This window comes from Engraulis encrasicolus, chromosome 24, assembly GCF_034702125.1.
Source record: "Engraulis encrasicolus isolate BLACKSEA-1 chromosome 24, IST_EnEncr_1.0, whole genome shotgun sequence".
NCBI classification, from domain to species: domain Eukaryota; kingdom Metazoa; phylum Chordata; class Actinopteri; order Clupeiformes; family Engraulidae; genus Engraulis; species Engraulis encrasicolus.
Genome location: NC_085880.1, coordinates 13,382,101 through 13,399,873, shown reverse-complemented (window position 1 = coordinate 13,399,873; position 17,773 = coordinate 13,382,101). Strand labels below are relative to the sequence as shown.

The following is a 17,773-nucleotide window of genomic DNA, read 5'->3' as shown; positions in this document are numbered from 1 at the left end:
GACAGAAAGATAACATTTCATAATATTGTTGTCACGTGATGCAGGGTCCTTCCTCGACCTCTACTGTTGCAAAACGTGTTATATATCCTGGTTATATAATTTATGTGATTTCGCATCTTGGGTATCATTCATCATAAATGCTTACAGCCCCTGCGAGTAATTACCTGCCACTGTTTTGATAAGTTGCGTTAAACTGCATTCGATATTGTGGTGTAAATGCAAATATAAATTGAAATGTGTGAAATACTAGCATTGTGCTAGTTGCAATTTATGCTGAGCTAGTCCAGATAGTTTAAAATTATGCTCAACAACTTGTAAATTGATAGCCAATCTGACAAACACATAGCGGGTTAAAGGTTGCTTGCTTCTTGTTCGCACATGTGATGTCCGAGGAGGATAGCAGGTAAACTTTTCAGCTTCAGGTATTCTAGTCCGAAGTAATGAATACAGTCTTTGCAGCCTAAATGCTGTTACTTGCTGCACTGCAAACTTGCACGCCTGCCCTTAGCTTGGCCAATGTTATGGATCTCCTCGACATGACTTGTGTTGGGACTATTTAGCTTATTAGCAAAGATTTGTATGCTAGTTTGCAAAGTCAGATTGGCAAAGGTAATTTGACCATAGTATGTATGAGAACATTCATTGTGTGACACTTTCAGATCAGTAGGACCAAATAATCAGCAAATATGTTCAATATATCTGCTCATTAGGTTAAGCAATGTGTAGGCTAAATGTAATGACATCTTGATCTGTTGTATTGTAGCATATTGAATCACAATTTAATGTGATACAATAGCCTAACAGCATAGGCCTATGTAGATTTGTCATTTGTTGTGTTACTTGTTGAATCAATTAGTTTTTACACCTGCTCCAACACCTGGCACTTAGTGCTGAAGTCCACTCTCTTTCTCTCTTGTTTTCAGGATGTCTGAGACCTTCCTCATGGAAGTGTGTGTGGACTCTGTGGAGTCTGCCATAAATGCTGAAAGAGGAGGTAATCTTGGCAAACAACAGCTACTTTGGCTGTGTATTTGGTTGTCATAAATGTGACCAGAAACCTGAAAACTGGCAGCAAGTAGGCAAGAGGCATAATGTTAATAAGCTGAGACTGCAGATTCTAAGCTTTACAATGATACATGGCAATCTGGTATGCCATCTGAAAATCATCTGGTGGCTCTCTGAATATGTTGACGTCTTTGAGTAGAAAGAGAGAATTCAGCTCTGAAGGTTCCTGTTGCCCATAGAAAAGACATGAAGTTATCCCTTTCAAAAACAAAAAATATGCTTTAGACAAATCAATACTCTCACAACCTCACCTTGTATCACAAGCCCACCTTGCACATTAAGTGAAAAACACACCAAAGAAAACCACCAAAAAACTGCACTGGTGATTTTCTCAGTTTCGCTCTGATAGACATGTGTTTCTTAGATTCAGGTCCAGTCACATATCTGTTGTGAAATCAAGTGTGGGGTGCTGATTGACCAGGCTTAGTGTGCGCTCAGTCCTTCCCTGTAGCTATTAAACAGGGAAGAGGATGACATTTCACACAGTCACTCACCATACAAGATGCAGTGTCAAACAGAAGGCTGTAACAATTATGGGGGTACTCTAAGAACCTGAATAGTAACCTTTATTGCAAGCTTACCTTGAGGTAGTGGTAAATCATCTTAGAGAAGAGCCTGCAGTCGTCGTATTCTAAACTAAATGACACTTGTGGGTTATCTAACAGGTTTACCAGTTCTTGTACTTTGTAGGTTAACTTATCCAGGTTTATCACCTAACTATATTCTTGGAATAACCCCCCTGGTTATACTGAATCAGAATGCTGTTGTTCTTCTTGTGTCCAAATAAAGGTGCGGGCCGCCTTGAGCTGTGTTCCAGCCTACTGGAGGGAGGAATAACACCCAGTGTCGGTGGGTATGCTGCCCCTGAATAATATTATGGGATCTTGCATAAGGGCTTACTTTACACAAATACATCACAGGTGCTGCAGCTCCACAACAAGGCTATCACCAGCTAGAGCAAATCTTGTTTTTTTTCTGCAACACTTGTAGAATCTTATGCCGCATTCCGCAGCGGTGAGAGTCGAGATGTTTCAGACCTCCTATGAATATTTAGGATCGCGCATTACTACGCAATTATCATTCTTTGAACAAACAAAGTTGAATCGGACAGGTTGATGATTGCAAAACAGCTTGTGAACTTTTCTTGCATGCAGTTGTGTGTCTTTGGAAGATTATCTGTGGCAAAATGAAAAGCACATGGTTGTTCACAACAAAATAAAATTAACTTAAGCTCAATCATAAAGCTCCAGTAGTACAATGGCATGTTATACAAAGGGAAAAAATGGCTCTTACAGACTTATTTCCATGGCAGGCCTGCTGCAGGTGGTGAAGCAGTATGTGCGCATCCCCATCTACGCCATGATCCGGCCCCGCGGGGGAGACTTCCTCTACTCGGACCGGGAGGTGGAGGTGATGACGAAGGACATTGAGATGATGAAGAACCACGGAGCCGACGGCCTGGTGCTGGGCTGCCTGACCGAGGACGGTCGAGTGGACGCTGAGCTCTGCACAGAGCTGTTGGGTAGGTGGAGAGGAGAGGAGAGGAGAGGAGAGGACAGGAGAGAGGGTAGCAGAATACAAGAGGAGAGGAGAGGAGAGGAGAGGAGAGGAGAGGAGAGGAGAGGAGAGGTGAGGAGAGAGGGTAGCAGAATACAAGAGGAGAGGAGAGGAGGTAGCAGAATACAAGAGGAGATGAGAGGAGAGTAGGACAGCGGAGTGGACGCAGAACACTGCACAGAGCTGTTGGGCTGGTGATGAGGACAGGAGCGAGGGTAGCAGAATACAGGAGGAGAGGAGAGGGGGATGACCGTGGAAGTTATATGCTGCACTGAGCTGTTGGGTACGTAGATAACTAGTAGAGCAAAGGAGAGGAGAGGAAGAAGGTAGAGTGGATGCTGAACTCTGCATGAACCTGTTGGGTAGAAGAGAGGCAGAATGCTGCCTTGAGCTGTTGGGTAGGTGACTAGTAGAGGAGAATAGAGGAGAATTTTGAGTGAAATAGAGTAGGAATGCAGTGCTTAGGATTACTGTATCTGAAAGAAGAGGAGAGGAGATCAGGGCTTAATTTCTACAAGCCATAGTTGTTAACTATGTCAGCTGCTTTGTTGTTTGCAATGCAATTTCCCATTGACGACTACCCAAGTTGCTAACTGGCTAACAACTACGCTTTCGAGAAACACACTCCAGAGGAGAGGAGATCAGATGAGAGGAGATCAGATGAGAGGAGATCAGATGAGAGGAGATAAGATCAGAGGAGATAAGATCAGAGGAGAGGAGAGTAGGATGGTAGAGTGGATGCTGAACTCTGAAGAGGGGAAAGGATAACGGTAGTGACTCACTATGCCTGCTGTGCCAGTGAGATTTGGCCTCTGTTTGAAGGGAAAACTCAGTCCAGATTCAGGAGTAGTGGTGGACATACTGTACGCAGTGGCGGAGCTAGACTTTTATCCTTGGGGTAGCAAGGGGGTGGCCAAGTGTATTTCAGGGGGGCAATGGTTTATAGACATAACGAGTCATGTACAGTCAACCTGTTTATGTCGTGTTTACTTTTTTTTTCTTTTTTCTACGTTGTCTTATGGATGTTGGTCTTGTCTTGTGTTGACATGTCATGACTGGTCATTTTTGTCTTATACTGTATACGTACACACACACACACACACACACACACACACACACACACACACACACACACACACACACACACACACACACACACACACACACACACACACACACTTCCAACATCAAACTTCCAGGGACTACAGATGAAAGCCAACCAGTCTGTGATTGTTATAGAAATATCAGAACACAACAATAACAATCTATCCATTCAATGAAGGTTTCAGCCATAACTTTAGGTCAGGGCCGGTTTTTAGCATAGGCCGGCTAGGCGGTCGCCTAGAGCGCCATGTGAAGAAAGGGCGCCGAAATGGCGCTCTTCTATGCGTAATTTTGCGATATGAAGTTTTTTTATGAAGTCGCAATCAACAAAGAGTGGCGAAAGCGCTCCTCACGGCAAAGCGCCCCTCAGCCAATAGTAATATCTCTTCCAACTGTCTCTGGGAAGTCTGTGAACCAATAAACAGACAGTTCTGAGAAAGGGGGCGGGACGAGTGACAGCGTGCGGTCTATTTTGAATTTGGAGACTCACTCGAGAGAACGAGGGGGGCAAGCGCAAACAGTAGTGCTGCTCTGCTGGATGGAGATTATTATGTTCTCATTAAACCACTCATTGCATGATGCAGGAGTTTCAGAGGGTGTTTTGGAACTATGTGATTTAATCAGCAACCGTTTGTGATTATGGAAAGCCTAATAGTTATGAGGTTACTATTTGGAATTAGAGAGAAAAAGAGCTTTGTTTTTGATCAGAGAAATCGCTAGTTAGCATGCTAACATTAGCCAAGTATGCCAAGCAATGAAATCCAGTAAAGTAGCTGTTAGTAGCCTACTCACTACTCACTAACACCCACCTGATATCATAATACTTGCTTAGGTTGACAAGCAATGTAAAGTAAGACTGGTGCAATGTTTAAAAAAGTTTTAGCTGCCATATCTCCTTCCATCCACATGAATTACCTGCTTGTTGTAAGCTTAGAAACATTAATTTCCAGACCAGAATGACATAGTCTACATTAATCATGTAACAGAACCATGCTATTTACTATATTTTGTATATTATGAAATTCAATAGCGTGACAGCTCTTCTCCCTTTCTCTCACCCTGTCCCTCCAAACACATAGATAGCCCCCTTCTCATTCTCCTACTCACAAATGCACCACTATTTCCAGTCCAGAAATGAAATTGGTTTGGAAGACAGCACAAATGTGTAGCTTATTAAAATTGTTATGCTGCCATGCTTTGTGATGCTGTAGATAGTGTAGATCAATGCAGACCTCCTTGGTAGGCTTATTGTCTACACATGCATTTTACATGCAAATGTACTGTATCACTCTCCTGGCATTTCAATTTCACGTTACAATTCAAACACATTGATAACCTCCCTCTCATCTGGGGTTTGGGGCCCCACCACCATCACATCCAACACACCACACAGTGAAGCTACTTTCATGCGACTCAATGTCGCCTGTCAAAAAGAACCACAAATCCATTTGATGAAAAACGGTTATTGTTCTTGATGCTATTTAGTTAAGCTTACTAAGGATATTAGTCTTGTGTTCTGTGAGGTATAAGAAAGATTTTTTTTTTCTTTCAAAGGTGGGGGGGGGGGGGGGGGCGCCAGAAATCAAACTCGCCTAGGGCACCAAATAAGCCAGAACCGGCCCTGCTTTAGGTTACTGTAGATCAAATCCTTACACTTGTCTGCTGCCCTGAGGCTGTAGTCCATGTAGTTAGGCTACTGACTAGTACTACATCGGTCATGAATTATCTATGCATTTTATTATGACACGGGCAAACGGTTCTGATCAAAGATACTGGTTTCATAAATCAGAAAGTTCTACACGGACATAGAAAATACTGAAACAGTTTTACGTTTTCATCAGCAGCATTTTCAGCAGACATGGGCATGAAATCACAGAAATTAACACCTAAAAGCATCAATTTCACCCACCTGCAATTGTCTATTTACAGTCATGCTGGCTTCTAGCTGCCCTTCGTGACAAGCAATGACTTGTCCTTCATTCTGATTCATGAAACGGACATCGATTGACCAGTTTCTTTCATGAATGAACAGTGCTTGTGCAGCCTACCCACCGATATACGTCAGTCCAGTCGAGAATAAAATCCATCTCATGAGTTTTGAATCACAAGCGCAGCCTTTTCTCAAAGAATATGAACAAAGAACGCGACTATGCTTTTCTGTTTCACTCAGTGGTTCCTAGTTCTTCTTCTTTCACCATAGCTACACACACAGCCGGTTTACTGCTACACACATCCATTGACTTGAAAGGGGCTGTGAGGCAGGACGTGCATTGCACCATCTACTGTAGAGGAGGAACATCGCAGTCAAAGACTTCAAATCTGCAAATGTTTTTGCGGTGCCTTCAATCATCTGGGGGGGCAGTTGGGGTAGCCAATCAGATTTCGGGGGGGTCAATTGCTCCCCTAGCCACCCCTGTAGCTCCGCCCCTGACTGTATGTGGTCTCATTAATTGGGCATTATTGATTTAGTGCTGATCCTGCTCTGCTATATATGTGCTGCCAGTTGTTCATTTAAATTGCTTCTTGTTGTTGTAATTCTTGTGACAGTTTAAACATTTTTCAACATTCTTTCTGACAGATGGTGCTTTTTGAGTTGATCTGATAGCGTCAGACGAGCAGTCAACAGATTATGTTGCATCTTTGGATTTGACTGAAAGTGACCGTCTGACACTCAACAGATGAGGCTAAATCTTTGGAATTAACTGAGAGCCTCAGTCTGACTTTCAAGGGATGTGGTTAAGTCTTGGGAGTGAAAGTGAAAGTGCCTGTCTGCAAAACTGTGAACGCTGTGTGTCTTCCTGTATCGATTGATACGTTTCCCCTTTCTCAACAGCTGCCAGTCGGCCTCTGCCAGTTACATTTCATCGAGGTAAAGACAAAAGAAAATCTACACCTACAAGCTCCGTCTCTCCTCACCTCTACCTTTTCTTTCACATCATCATCATCCTTGACCACATGCTCTCGGTGTAAACAAAGAGCTGTGAACACACCTTTCATACTGTGCCGTATATAGACAGGTGTGTGTGTGTGTGTGTGTGTGTGTGTGTGTGTGTGTGTGTGTGTGTGTGTGTGTGTGTGTGTGTCTGTTTGTGCGTACTGTGGACTACATATGTGGATCAACTGTATTAACAGCATTTCATTCCTGTCCTCTGCCCATGGCCACAGCCTTCGACATGGTCCGCGATCCTGTGGTCGCCTTGGAGACGATCATCACGCTGGGCTTCGAGCGCGTGCTGACCAGCGGCCTAGACACCTCCGTCCTGGAGGGCCTTCCGCTCATCAAGAGACTGGTGGAGCAGGTAGCACACTGGTTCATACTTTCATTTATACTTTCATTCATTCATTCATTCATTCATTCATTTATTCATTCATTTGCTCATTCATTTGTTCATTCATTCGTTTGTTCTTTCATTTGTCAATAGTTCCTTTACTTGAATGAATTAAAATGAATCTTAACATACTCCACATATCAATCAAAAAGGTAACATCAGAAGATGGCTTACAACACAATAATGACTGATGCCAATATACTGTATTTGCAGCATGTAAATACATTTAATAAAAATGTAAGAATGGCCATGGGTCTCAAATCAGGCTGAACCAAAACAGAAGCAGTACGTCTGCATGTTGAATTTGACATGCATTCTCCTGTGAAAGTAACAAAGTAACTTTTTTTTCTTAAATTAAAATTGCGGGAAAAAATATTCTTCAGAACAAGTAACAGGAGCAGGGCATAGTATAAAACAACATGTGTACATGGGCTGCACAATTTATCACATTTTAATCAAAATCATGATTTTGTCCACAAGGATTAGAAAATCATGATTTAATCATGATTGCATGTCCCTGAAGCCCAAACATGTTGACAGACTGGTGTTCTGACCCAAATTCATGCTATTTCCTTATACATAACTATTACAATTCTGTTTTCATTTTGTTCATCCCTTATATAATACATTCTTGGTTGTATTTCTTGACATGGTTTTAAAAAACATTCTGCACAAAATTCAGTTATTTATTGTTGTTGAATAATGGTGATTGTGATTTCAATTTTGATCCAAATAAAGGTGATTTTTATCAGGCCTAACATGTATGTTAATACTTAAATACAACATACAACATAAGGTGAATATAGACATTAGACTTGGCAGAGAGAGTGAAGTATCGAGATCAGGTGAAAGCTTGAGATTCACACTTGTATCCCTCGTCCCAGACATCAATTTTTTTCAGTTAGTCTACAAGCTTGTATTCAATGGGACTTTTAGTGGCTTTACCTTAAGCTTGTTGAATGTAGTCAGCTTGTTCAACTAAAATATTAGATAGGCCTACATTTTATATAGCCTCTTATAGTCTATTATACAAAAAGTATAAACAATATAAAAATAAACTATATTGTTTTTATTTTTAATAATCATTATTATTATTATTATTATTATTATTATTATTATTATTATTATTGTTGTTGTCATTATTATTATTATTATTATTACAATAATAAGTATCATAGTAATAATGTAGTAGAAATAATTCTGATAATGTATTACATTGTGTTTAGGAGCAAGCAGTTTTTTTCTAGGCCTACTTAGTTTGGGGCAGGTAGAATCCTGTTGATTGCCATGGCAACTAAGAAGCATTATTCTTAAAAGTTCTTAAGTGAGGAAGAAATTAAGAAGTTCTTAAGAACTGGCATTGTTCTTAAGAAAATATTGAAGAATTTCAGTTGAGATGAATCTTAGGAACTTCTTAGTTTTTTTCTTAAGAATCTTCCTAAGATTTGTCTTAAGCCTAGCTCAAACTACACGACTATTGCGCCGATTCTCGGTTGAAAACCCTCCTTACGACAATCGCTGGAACGTTACCCCCCAGGACCATCGCAAGCGATTGTCGGGGAAGTTTTCCTCGTCGTGAGCGACGTTCTAAGATAGAACTTTGGCAGCTCAAAGAGTCGCCGATCGCAAATCGCAGAAATCAAACAGTGTTTGATATTTGCGACTGGAAATAGAACGTCGGGCATTGTCTCGGTGGCTGCGAGCAGCGACAAGATTGACAGTTGCGATTCTCTTCTAGTGTGCAGTGCACCCCGACGCCAAAATCGGACACACAATCGCTAGTCGTGTAGTTTGAGCCTGGCTTCAGAGAGAGAGCCTGGCTCAAACTACACGACTATCGCGCCGATTCTCGGCTGAAAACCCCCCTTACGACAATCGCTGGAACGTTACCCCCCAGGACCATCGCAAGCGATTGTCGGGAAAGATTTCCTCGTCGTGAGCGACGTTCTAAGATAGAACTTTGGCAGCTCAAAGAGTCGCCGATCGCAAATCGCAGAAATCAAACAGTGTTTGATATTTGCGACTGGAAATAGAACGTCGGGCATTGTCTCGGTGGTTGCGAGCAGGGATAAGATTGACAGTTGCTATTCTCTTCTAGTGTGCGGTGCACCTCGACGACAAAATCGGACACACAATCACTAGTCGTGTAGTTTGAGCCAGGCTTTAAGAAAACTTTTGTGAATCCGGCCTACTAACAGTCCTAGCCTATGCAGTGTCATACTGTAGTAGCATAGTACTATGGTAGTAAAGCCTTTTCAGAGTGCTCCACCGGTGGAACTGTGCTCATTACGAGGCTACCTGATTGCCGGAAAACATGTGAAATGCTCTGGACTACTGTGCTATTAACTGATGTGAACTATTATAACACTCTGAACTACTATACCGTTCCTCACCAGGCCAAAGGAAGAATTGTCATCATGCCCGGTGAGTTCATCTTTGTGTGTTTTGTGAGTGCATGTGTTTGTATATCATGTGAGAGTGGAGTGTACACACAGGACTAGTGACATCAACAGAAATACCGGTACAACACTAAGATGTTTTTTTTTTTAGCTAAATCTTATCTCCTCTGACCTAAAAAGTCTGCATCAAGAGTCTGTGTCTAAATAAAGCAGAAATTTGCGATATTTTGCAATTGCGTTACTGGTCTGGCACACTTGAAATCAAATTGACTGTATAATATGTTAAAATATTTTTAAAACGATGTACAAATTCCTTCATTTTTCCTTAGTATTTGTCATTTTTAAGGTATACCGGTATTGATCATTTCATATCATACAGCAATAAACCATGAAAAAAAATGAATGAATGGTGTTTTTCTGGCTCAGGTGGCGGAATCACAGAGAGGAACCTGCAAAGGATTCTAGAAGGATCTGGAGCCCAGGAGTTCCACTGCTCTGCTCGCTCCAGTAAAGAGTCAACCATGAAATATAGGTGAGATATCGAGGACTCGGTCAGAATGGATCCTGAATAAATGCCTCTCGTTTTTACTATGCAAGTGCTATAATATTAAAGGCATGGTATTTTTTTCGTGCAGACATACCCGGTATGTATAACATTTACCACATACAGTACATGTATAATAAAATAAACTGTATTAAAAGGTATAACTAACTAAAAATATATAAGAGGAAATTAAGAACAAAACGGGGAAGGGTACACTGTTTGTACGCATTATATACAGAACATATGCAAAGACAGTAAATGAGGTCTTACGGGCCTTACAGTTTTATCAGGTCCTACAGTATGGCACAATAATTACGTTAAAGGGACACTGTGTGAGATTTAGTTGTTTAGTTGTTTATTTCCAAAATTCATGCTACCCATTCACTAATGTTACCTTTTTCATGAATATTTACCACCACCATGAAATTCTAAGTATTCATTATGACTGGAAAAATTGCACTTTTCATACATGAAAAGGGGGATCTTCCCCATGGTCCGCCATTTTGAATTTCCAAAAATAGCCATTTTTAGCTGCAAAAATGACTGTACTTGGACCATACTAGAAAATATTTGTTTAATACTTAGTCAACTTTCATGTAAATATCAAATTTGGCAATAGGCAGCCCAGTTTCAATGAGCAGCATAGTTGCAGTACCTTTTTTGACCATTTCCTGCACAGTGTCCCTTTAAGTAATAACACATTTGCACAGGCATTTTGCGTTTTTTTGTTGCCTCTCAGCTATATGCTGTGGTAGCAGCTTGTTTGGCAGAATTGAATGTCTTGACCACACTGACCACCGTGTTTAGGTGCGAACAATATACTACACTTCAACGATATACTAGTAGAGTAGAGTAGAGTAACTTTATTAATCCCCAAAGGGAAATTCAGGTATCCAGTAGCTTACATAAATACACAAATAAACAAATGCCCACATGGACATTTCAAGACACAAATAACACAGGAATAGTCAGGGAGGGGAAATAAAAATAAAAATAGTAAAGATAAAGAATGTGAAAATTTAATATGTAAAAAAATGTTAAAAGGTAATTGTGCAAAAAGACTACACTGCAGCTTGGTAATCTCTTCCTTACATTTGACATGTTTGTTGTGACATGTTTGACATGTTTGTTGTGTGACAGGTGACATGTTTGTTGTGTGATCAGAATAACAAATGGAGGACCACAGGGGTTCAGGTGCTGTACCATTGCACTGGTGACCCAGGTTTCATTGCTGTCCCAGGTCATCTCCCAACCCTTACCCATCTCTCTCTGTCTTTCTCACTGATTTTCTGTCACACTCTCTCACTCTCCTGTCCAAATAAAGGCATAAAAGCCCCAAAATCATTTAAAACAGAAAAATCATCTTTATGTTCCCAATTATGCAGTGTCTAGACAACTTAACTGATGATCAGCACAACAACAGAACAGGAAGCTGCAGATTACAAAAGAGCAAAATGACAGTAAATGCATTGTTGTTGAAAATGTGTTGTGATTTTAATGACATAAAAACGGCAAATAAGGTAAATGAAAGTATTGATCTAAGAAAATGTGGTGATTTAGAGTAACAGAGCAGCCTCATGTCAATAATCTACCTAAAACTACCTAGGCTGTACAACAGAATAATTCAATTTAAGTCAATTTACTCAATTTACAATTTGCTTTGTAGGGCAGAAAATGTACCAGACATCACCAGACAACATTTTAACACCAGATCCTTTTGGTCCTTGTCACCCCTGCAGGAACTCCAGTGTGAGTATGGGAGCTGCCTTGTCTGTGCCAGAGTATTCCCTCAAGGTGGCCGACGTGACCAAAGTCCGCACGCTGAATGCCATCGCCAAGAACACGCTGTAGGGGACGCTGACTCCTCACAGTACCGTATATACTGTATTTTGGCTATGTACTGTATGTATGCATGTACATTATGTACATAGGTCAATGACGTTTTAGTAGTAGTTCAAGTCTGGGTGGCCACTATTGTATGGATGAAATGTTTTTTTTTTGGGGGGGGGGTCTAAGAAACATTTCATTGCAGTACATTAATGACTAATTACTTATGAATGCACTGGCATTAGCTGTGGTTGTACCACCTGATGCCTGACCCCCCCCCCACAAAACATTGACCCACATACAGTACATATCTGGTTTCTGACTGCTGGCCCTAAGAGGTCCAGAGGAGGGACTTGCTATCCACCCACACACTGGAAGATGATGCCTGAGGACTGCTGGGGGAGAAGGCACACCAGTCAAACTTGAATTGATATGAAGATAACCTAAAAAATTCTTTTTTTTTTTTTAAAAACGAGCAATATTGAAACTGCAATGTTTACAGGATGGCTGAAATCCCATGCCATTGCAAAGAGTGAATATTGAAGATGATTTTGTGTTTGTTTCTTAATTTTCTTTCCTTTCTTTGTTGTTATGTGATCATGTTCTAGAAGGGGGTGGCCATAATGACCATGTTCTCTCTGCCACAGTTTGTAGATACAAACCTTGAAAACCTTGCCTGACAGGGTGCTAATTAAAGCCACAGACAGACGGACGGACAGAATATTGTACAGGATAATCCGCACCTAGGCTACAGCACTATGTTTCCCTCAGGATCCCCATCTCTGTACCACTGCCAGTCTGTCTATGTCCTTGTGTCACTAATAATGAGATCACACAATTGTCCCAGTAGCTTGCCTTACCTCAGCTTTTGATGCAGTCCAACAGATGTTTGTTGTTGGTTAGACTTTGACGTTCATCTCTCTCTCTCTCTCGCTCTCTCTCTCTCTCTCTCGCTCGCTCTCTCTCTCTCTCTCTCTCTCTCTCTCTCTCTCTCTCTCTCTCTCTCTCTCTCTCTCTCTCTCTCTCTGTTGATGATTATGTCAAATCTATGAACCCTTTCCAGATGACTCAGCAAGATTATCCTGTCTTATCGAGTTACCTTTTACTTACTGTAGGAATCAAACCCTGTGTTTATGTCCCCTCAATACAAGAGTGACCTTTTAACAGACTGACTCATGCTTAGAAAGCCCCGTCTTTTCTCCACAGCACTTCAGTTATTTTAACGCCCCCCCCCTTATCCCTACTCAAAATTGTATTGCATTGTGTGACTGTCTGACCTACTTAAATGAATTTTCATTTTCATTTTATTTCATTTTTCATAGAAAAGAAAGCCTCAAAGTGCTTCGCCATTTTCATTTGACTGAAAGAGACATGAAGCAGCAGGATAGTGCTGGGTAGGGGAGCAGATAGGGTAGTGCTTCGCTTGGCTCATTCATATTTAGTCCACGGGCCAGGTGAGATGTCGGTACCACTCAGAGGGGCAAGGGTTGCTGATATTTTGAAAACATACATGTCTGAAGTTAACATTTTTGTATGATAACCCTTCTGGAAGTTCAGCCAAGTTAGGGGTTATCAGCCGTTAAAGTAACACCCCCCCCCCCCCCCCATCAAAAATAAAGGTTTTTAAGATGGGTGCCTGTCTTTCTACTGGCCCTTGTCTAAGACATATAGGGATGGTTAATTTTGTGTGTGGTATCGTTGCGAAGGGGAGACTCTGAGCTTTCATCCGACACCTTTCGAGAACATTTTGGTTAAGTATAGCCCTTCATGCAGCTCCTCAAACATTTATTCAGACACATTTCTTTCCATTTTCGCCGATATCATCTCTTGTCTTTTCATACTGTGGCATCAGGGAGCATCAGAGAGACCTATTTTAAAATACTGTCTTGAGTATCAGTAATCTGAAAATGTATCCTTTAACTATTTCATCCCATGTTTAGGGGGTGATTTTCAGTCTTGTATGAGGCATGGTATTTTTTTCAAAACACAGTTTTGCCATTTTCTTATAAAGTTCAGGAAGCAATACCTCTAGATGCATTCTGCAGTTGGTTGTCATAGCTTGTTATATACCATATGAAAGCTTGGAATGGGTAGTACATTCAGATATTATCATATATTTGGTGTACCTGTTTGCAGAGCAATGGTAACTAGGCAAATCATTTTCCATAACCAGTATCAATGATATAGTTTCTCAGTGATTCCATTGTGTTATATGGTGTCTGAATCCTGACTACTTGTCCTAAAATCAATGTTGTTATGCGCCCATAGGTTATATACCAGAAATATGTGATAATGTCCCCTTTGATGTCCCCTTGCAACTGAAATCATAGCAATTGTGTGAAAAAAACAATATAAACTCATCCCTTAACTTGTCCCTTTTTAGTAGTCATGTGAAAGTGAAAGTGAAGTGAAAGCCCAACTAGTTAACTCCTACACCCATTCACATTGTGACACAGCACTCCACAGCACACTACACACTGTGAAAGGGGGCAGGCCCCAATGGCATCCGAAAGGGAGCAGTGTAGCGGGATGGTACAATAATGGGGGCGCCTCAGTCATGGAAGAGGATGGTGGAGAGCATTGGTTAATTAATCCCCCCACTAACCTGGTGGGTCCTGAGTGCAGTTGCACACTTGCAGGAGGAGAGAAGTGATGCACACTCTCAAGTGAAATAAAAAAGATTTTAATGTGACAACGTTGTCGCATTAAAAACTTGTTTATTTAACTCGAGAGTTTGCAGCACTTCTCTCCTCCTGGAGGCCTTGGTCGTACCACATGTATCATGATTTACAGCAACATTTAAGAACCCTCCGCAAGAACACTTGATTTGAGGTGAAGATCATGAAGAGGTTTGCAAAGTGGAAGAGTGGGGTACAATGTCATCAGAGCTTTGCAAAGATAGCAAGAGTTCTGAACTTCATACTGCTGTAACAACTACTACACCATGCCACCGATGAAGCAACATGCATACGTACTGTACTGTATTCACATGTGTTGGTGTACCAACTGAGCAACTGCAGCTCACTTTCCAGGCATACACTGATACCCATCCCTAGACCCAAGCAGCAGTAATGAACAATGGAGTAGAGTGAAGTAGAGTACTGTATGGTACAGTAGAGTATAGTTCAGTAGAGTACAGTGCATTACAATAGGAGACCATGCTGAGCATTGAACTCTATGAACCTGGTAGTCACAGTAGATGTAATGGGTTTGTTATTGCCCTGCTTCTCTACATGTGGTAATGTCACAATATCATAGAACCTCATACTGTATCAAACTGAATACTACTCACTGCACATGCACTGTAAATGAAGAGAGTAGGACCAACTGTGGCATTCATACAGTTACATACTGTAAGAGCCATGTTACACATACTGTAACAGCACATGGGGCAGTTGTGGTGTAGTGGTTCAGGAGATGGACATCAGATCAGAGGGTTGCAGGTTGAAATCCCCCCTGTATACTGACTTGTGCATAAAACGGTATACTGTATACCAGTGGTTCTTAACCTTTTTTTTCTGAAAGCACCCCCTTACCTGTGCCCAAGACAAGCTCCAAGCCAAACTTCTACACGTGTATATACACTAAAAATTATATAAGTGATTAATTGCAATGATTCTTGCTTGAGAGATGAATCAATACCTTACTGACTTGACATGGGGACGAAAACATGTTACATCTCTAAATTTAGCCTAATTATAATGTTTGAATTTTGGTCACAGCCTCAACACAAACAAAAATCAGTGCACCCCCTGAAATTTCTGGCGTACCCCCAGGGGGTGCCCGCACCCCAGGTTAAGAACCACTGCTGTATACTACATGCCACTTTAGAAAGAAAAAAATGCATACACAAAGAAGATGTACACTTACCTGCTAGTTAGGTACACCTTGCTGGGCTGGTACTGGGCTGGGTATTGGGCTGTAGCCTACCCCTTTTGCCATAAGAAGCCATTTAACTACCTGCAACAATGCTCAAATAGACTGGGGCATTGTAATGATTGTTGGTACAAAGGGGCCCAACGTGTGCCAAGAAAACATCCCCTGCTGAAATTATATTTTTGTCTTCTGAATGGTCAGTATACAGTCCTGACCAGTGGTATTTAGGTGCACAATGACAATGACAGCTTCCAAACATGTTTTGCATTCATCAATGAGCTTTTTGCACTTCTCTGATGGTATTGTCCCTCACCCTTCCTTTGCAATATGTTCAACTTCTTCATGATCTTCATGTGTTATATCGCAGAGAGTTTTTACATTTTGCTATAAATCATGACACCTCTGATACAGCCTAGGTCTCCAATACCAGATGCAACAAAGCCCTGCTGCCTGTTCAAACCACTACCCAAGACCCAAGTTGGCCTTTAGGTTTGTAGATGATAGACCTGCTGGTTTTCCTGCAAGAGGGCCTGTCTGGGAACACCAGATGTGTCAGTATTGACTAAACAAAACCACTAAATGAAGAGCATCTCAAAAGGACTAGGCATGGACCGTTGCTAGATAGGGCACCAGGCTACCGCCTCTCTCTCTCTCGCCAATCCTTTCCTGTCACAAAATGAGCCATAAAAGACCAAAAAAAGAGGCCTAGGCCTCTAGAGGACATGCAATTGAAAGTAGCAAAGAACTATTTTTCATCAAATTACATTTTAAGTTCAGTACTTTTTTTGAACTACTTTACCTTTACTTGAGCAGATTTTGGATGAGTACATCACTTTTACTTACCCCTCGAGTAAGATTTAAGAAAGATAGGCCTACGTTCACTTGTACAACTTCAACTCTTTTCCCATCTCTGCTGCTAAGCACATGTAAAAATTAAGTTATATATAGGTCTGACATGTCTTAACCGGACATTTGTAAGTCATATTTAACATGACACAATACTGTATGTCAACAAAAGTTGACACGATATGTTTAAAGGCCTATTGTATTTCTTACACAATTTCTATGATTTCTGTTGGAAGACTTAACATCAAATGGGCCATATCACAAATGTTGCATATGTTGTATATAACCTCTCGATCTATTGCATCACAACACTGATATTAGGACAAGTAGTCAGGATTCACGTATCATAACACAATGGAATCGCTGAGAAACTGTATCATTGATGCTGGTTGGTAAGGAAATGCTTTACCTGCTCTGCTAGGCAAATAGGCACAGCAAATATACTGTATCATAATATCCCATACACTGAAAACTCCACGCTTTGCTATGCAAATAGGTACACCAAATATTCACACAAACAGTCATATCTGTATACTATACAATCCAACCTTTCATATGATATACAGGGCCGCTGACAGCCTTGGCTGGGCCCGGGACAAAGACATCTGAAAGGGCCCCAAATTCTATATGAACAATGTAATAAGGATCCAATTCTGGGCAACCGTTGCTATGCAAATAGGTTGCTATGCAAATAGGTACACCAAATACATGGTCATATCTGTATACTATACAATCCAACCTTTCATATGATATACAGGGCCGTTGACAGCCTTGGCTGGGCCCGGGACAAACACATCTGAAAGGGCCACAAATTCAATATGTACAATGTAATAAGGATCCAATTTTGGGCCCCCTCTCTCCCTGGGCCCGGGAAAAGACATGTCAGGCAGGGAGGGCTATACTTAACCAAAATGTTCTCGAAAGGTGTCGGATGAAAGCTCAGAGTCTCCCCTCCGCAACGATACCACACAACAAAATTAATCATCCCTATATGTCTTAAACAAGGGCCAGTGGAAAGACAGGCACCCATCTTAAAAACCTTTATTTTTGATGGGGGTGGGTGGTGTTACTTTAACGGCTGATAACCCTAACTTGGCTGAACTTCCAGAAGGGTTATCATACACAAATGTTGACTTCAGACATGTATCTTTTCAAAAAATATCAGCAACCCTTGCCCCTCTGGGTGGTACCGACATCTCACCTGGCCAGTGGACTAATTGTACCTT

General features: G+C 41.2%; 1 protein-coding gene across 1 annotated transcript; it reads left to right on the top strand.

Moving 5' to 3' along the window:
• The first annotated feature begins 104 nt into the window (after positions 1–104).
• On the top strand, positions 105–13,372 carry cutc (cutC copper transporter homolog (E. coli)). The gene is made up of 9 exons (XM_063192075.1): positions 105–403; positions 924–994; positions 1,855–1,914; positions 2,378–2,587; positions 6,560–6,595; positions 6,892–7,025; positions 9,452–9,479; positions 9,881–9,986; positions 11,738–13,372. The coding sequence occupies exons 1-9, from the start codon at positions 384–386 to the stop codon at positions 11,847–11,849; spliced, it is 777 nt and encodes a 258-aa protein (XP_063048145.1). The 5' UTR covers positions 105–383; the 3' UTR covers positions 11,850–13,372.
• Positions 13,373–17,773: the final 4,401 nt, after the last annotated feature.

Coding starts and splice junctions, on each gene's coding strand:
- cutc (XM_063192075.1), top strand. CDS start 384: ATGTCCGAGGAGGATAGCAG. Junction 404..923: donor ATGTCCGAGGAGGATAGCAG/GTAAACTTTTCA, acceptor TCTTGTTTTCAG/GATGTCTGAGACCTTCCTCA. Junction 7,026..9,451: donor TCAAGAGACTGGTGGAGCAG/GTAGCACACTGG, acceptor GTTCCTCACCAG/GCCAAAGGAAGAATTGTCAT.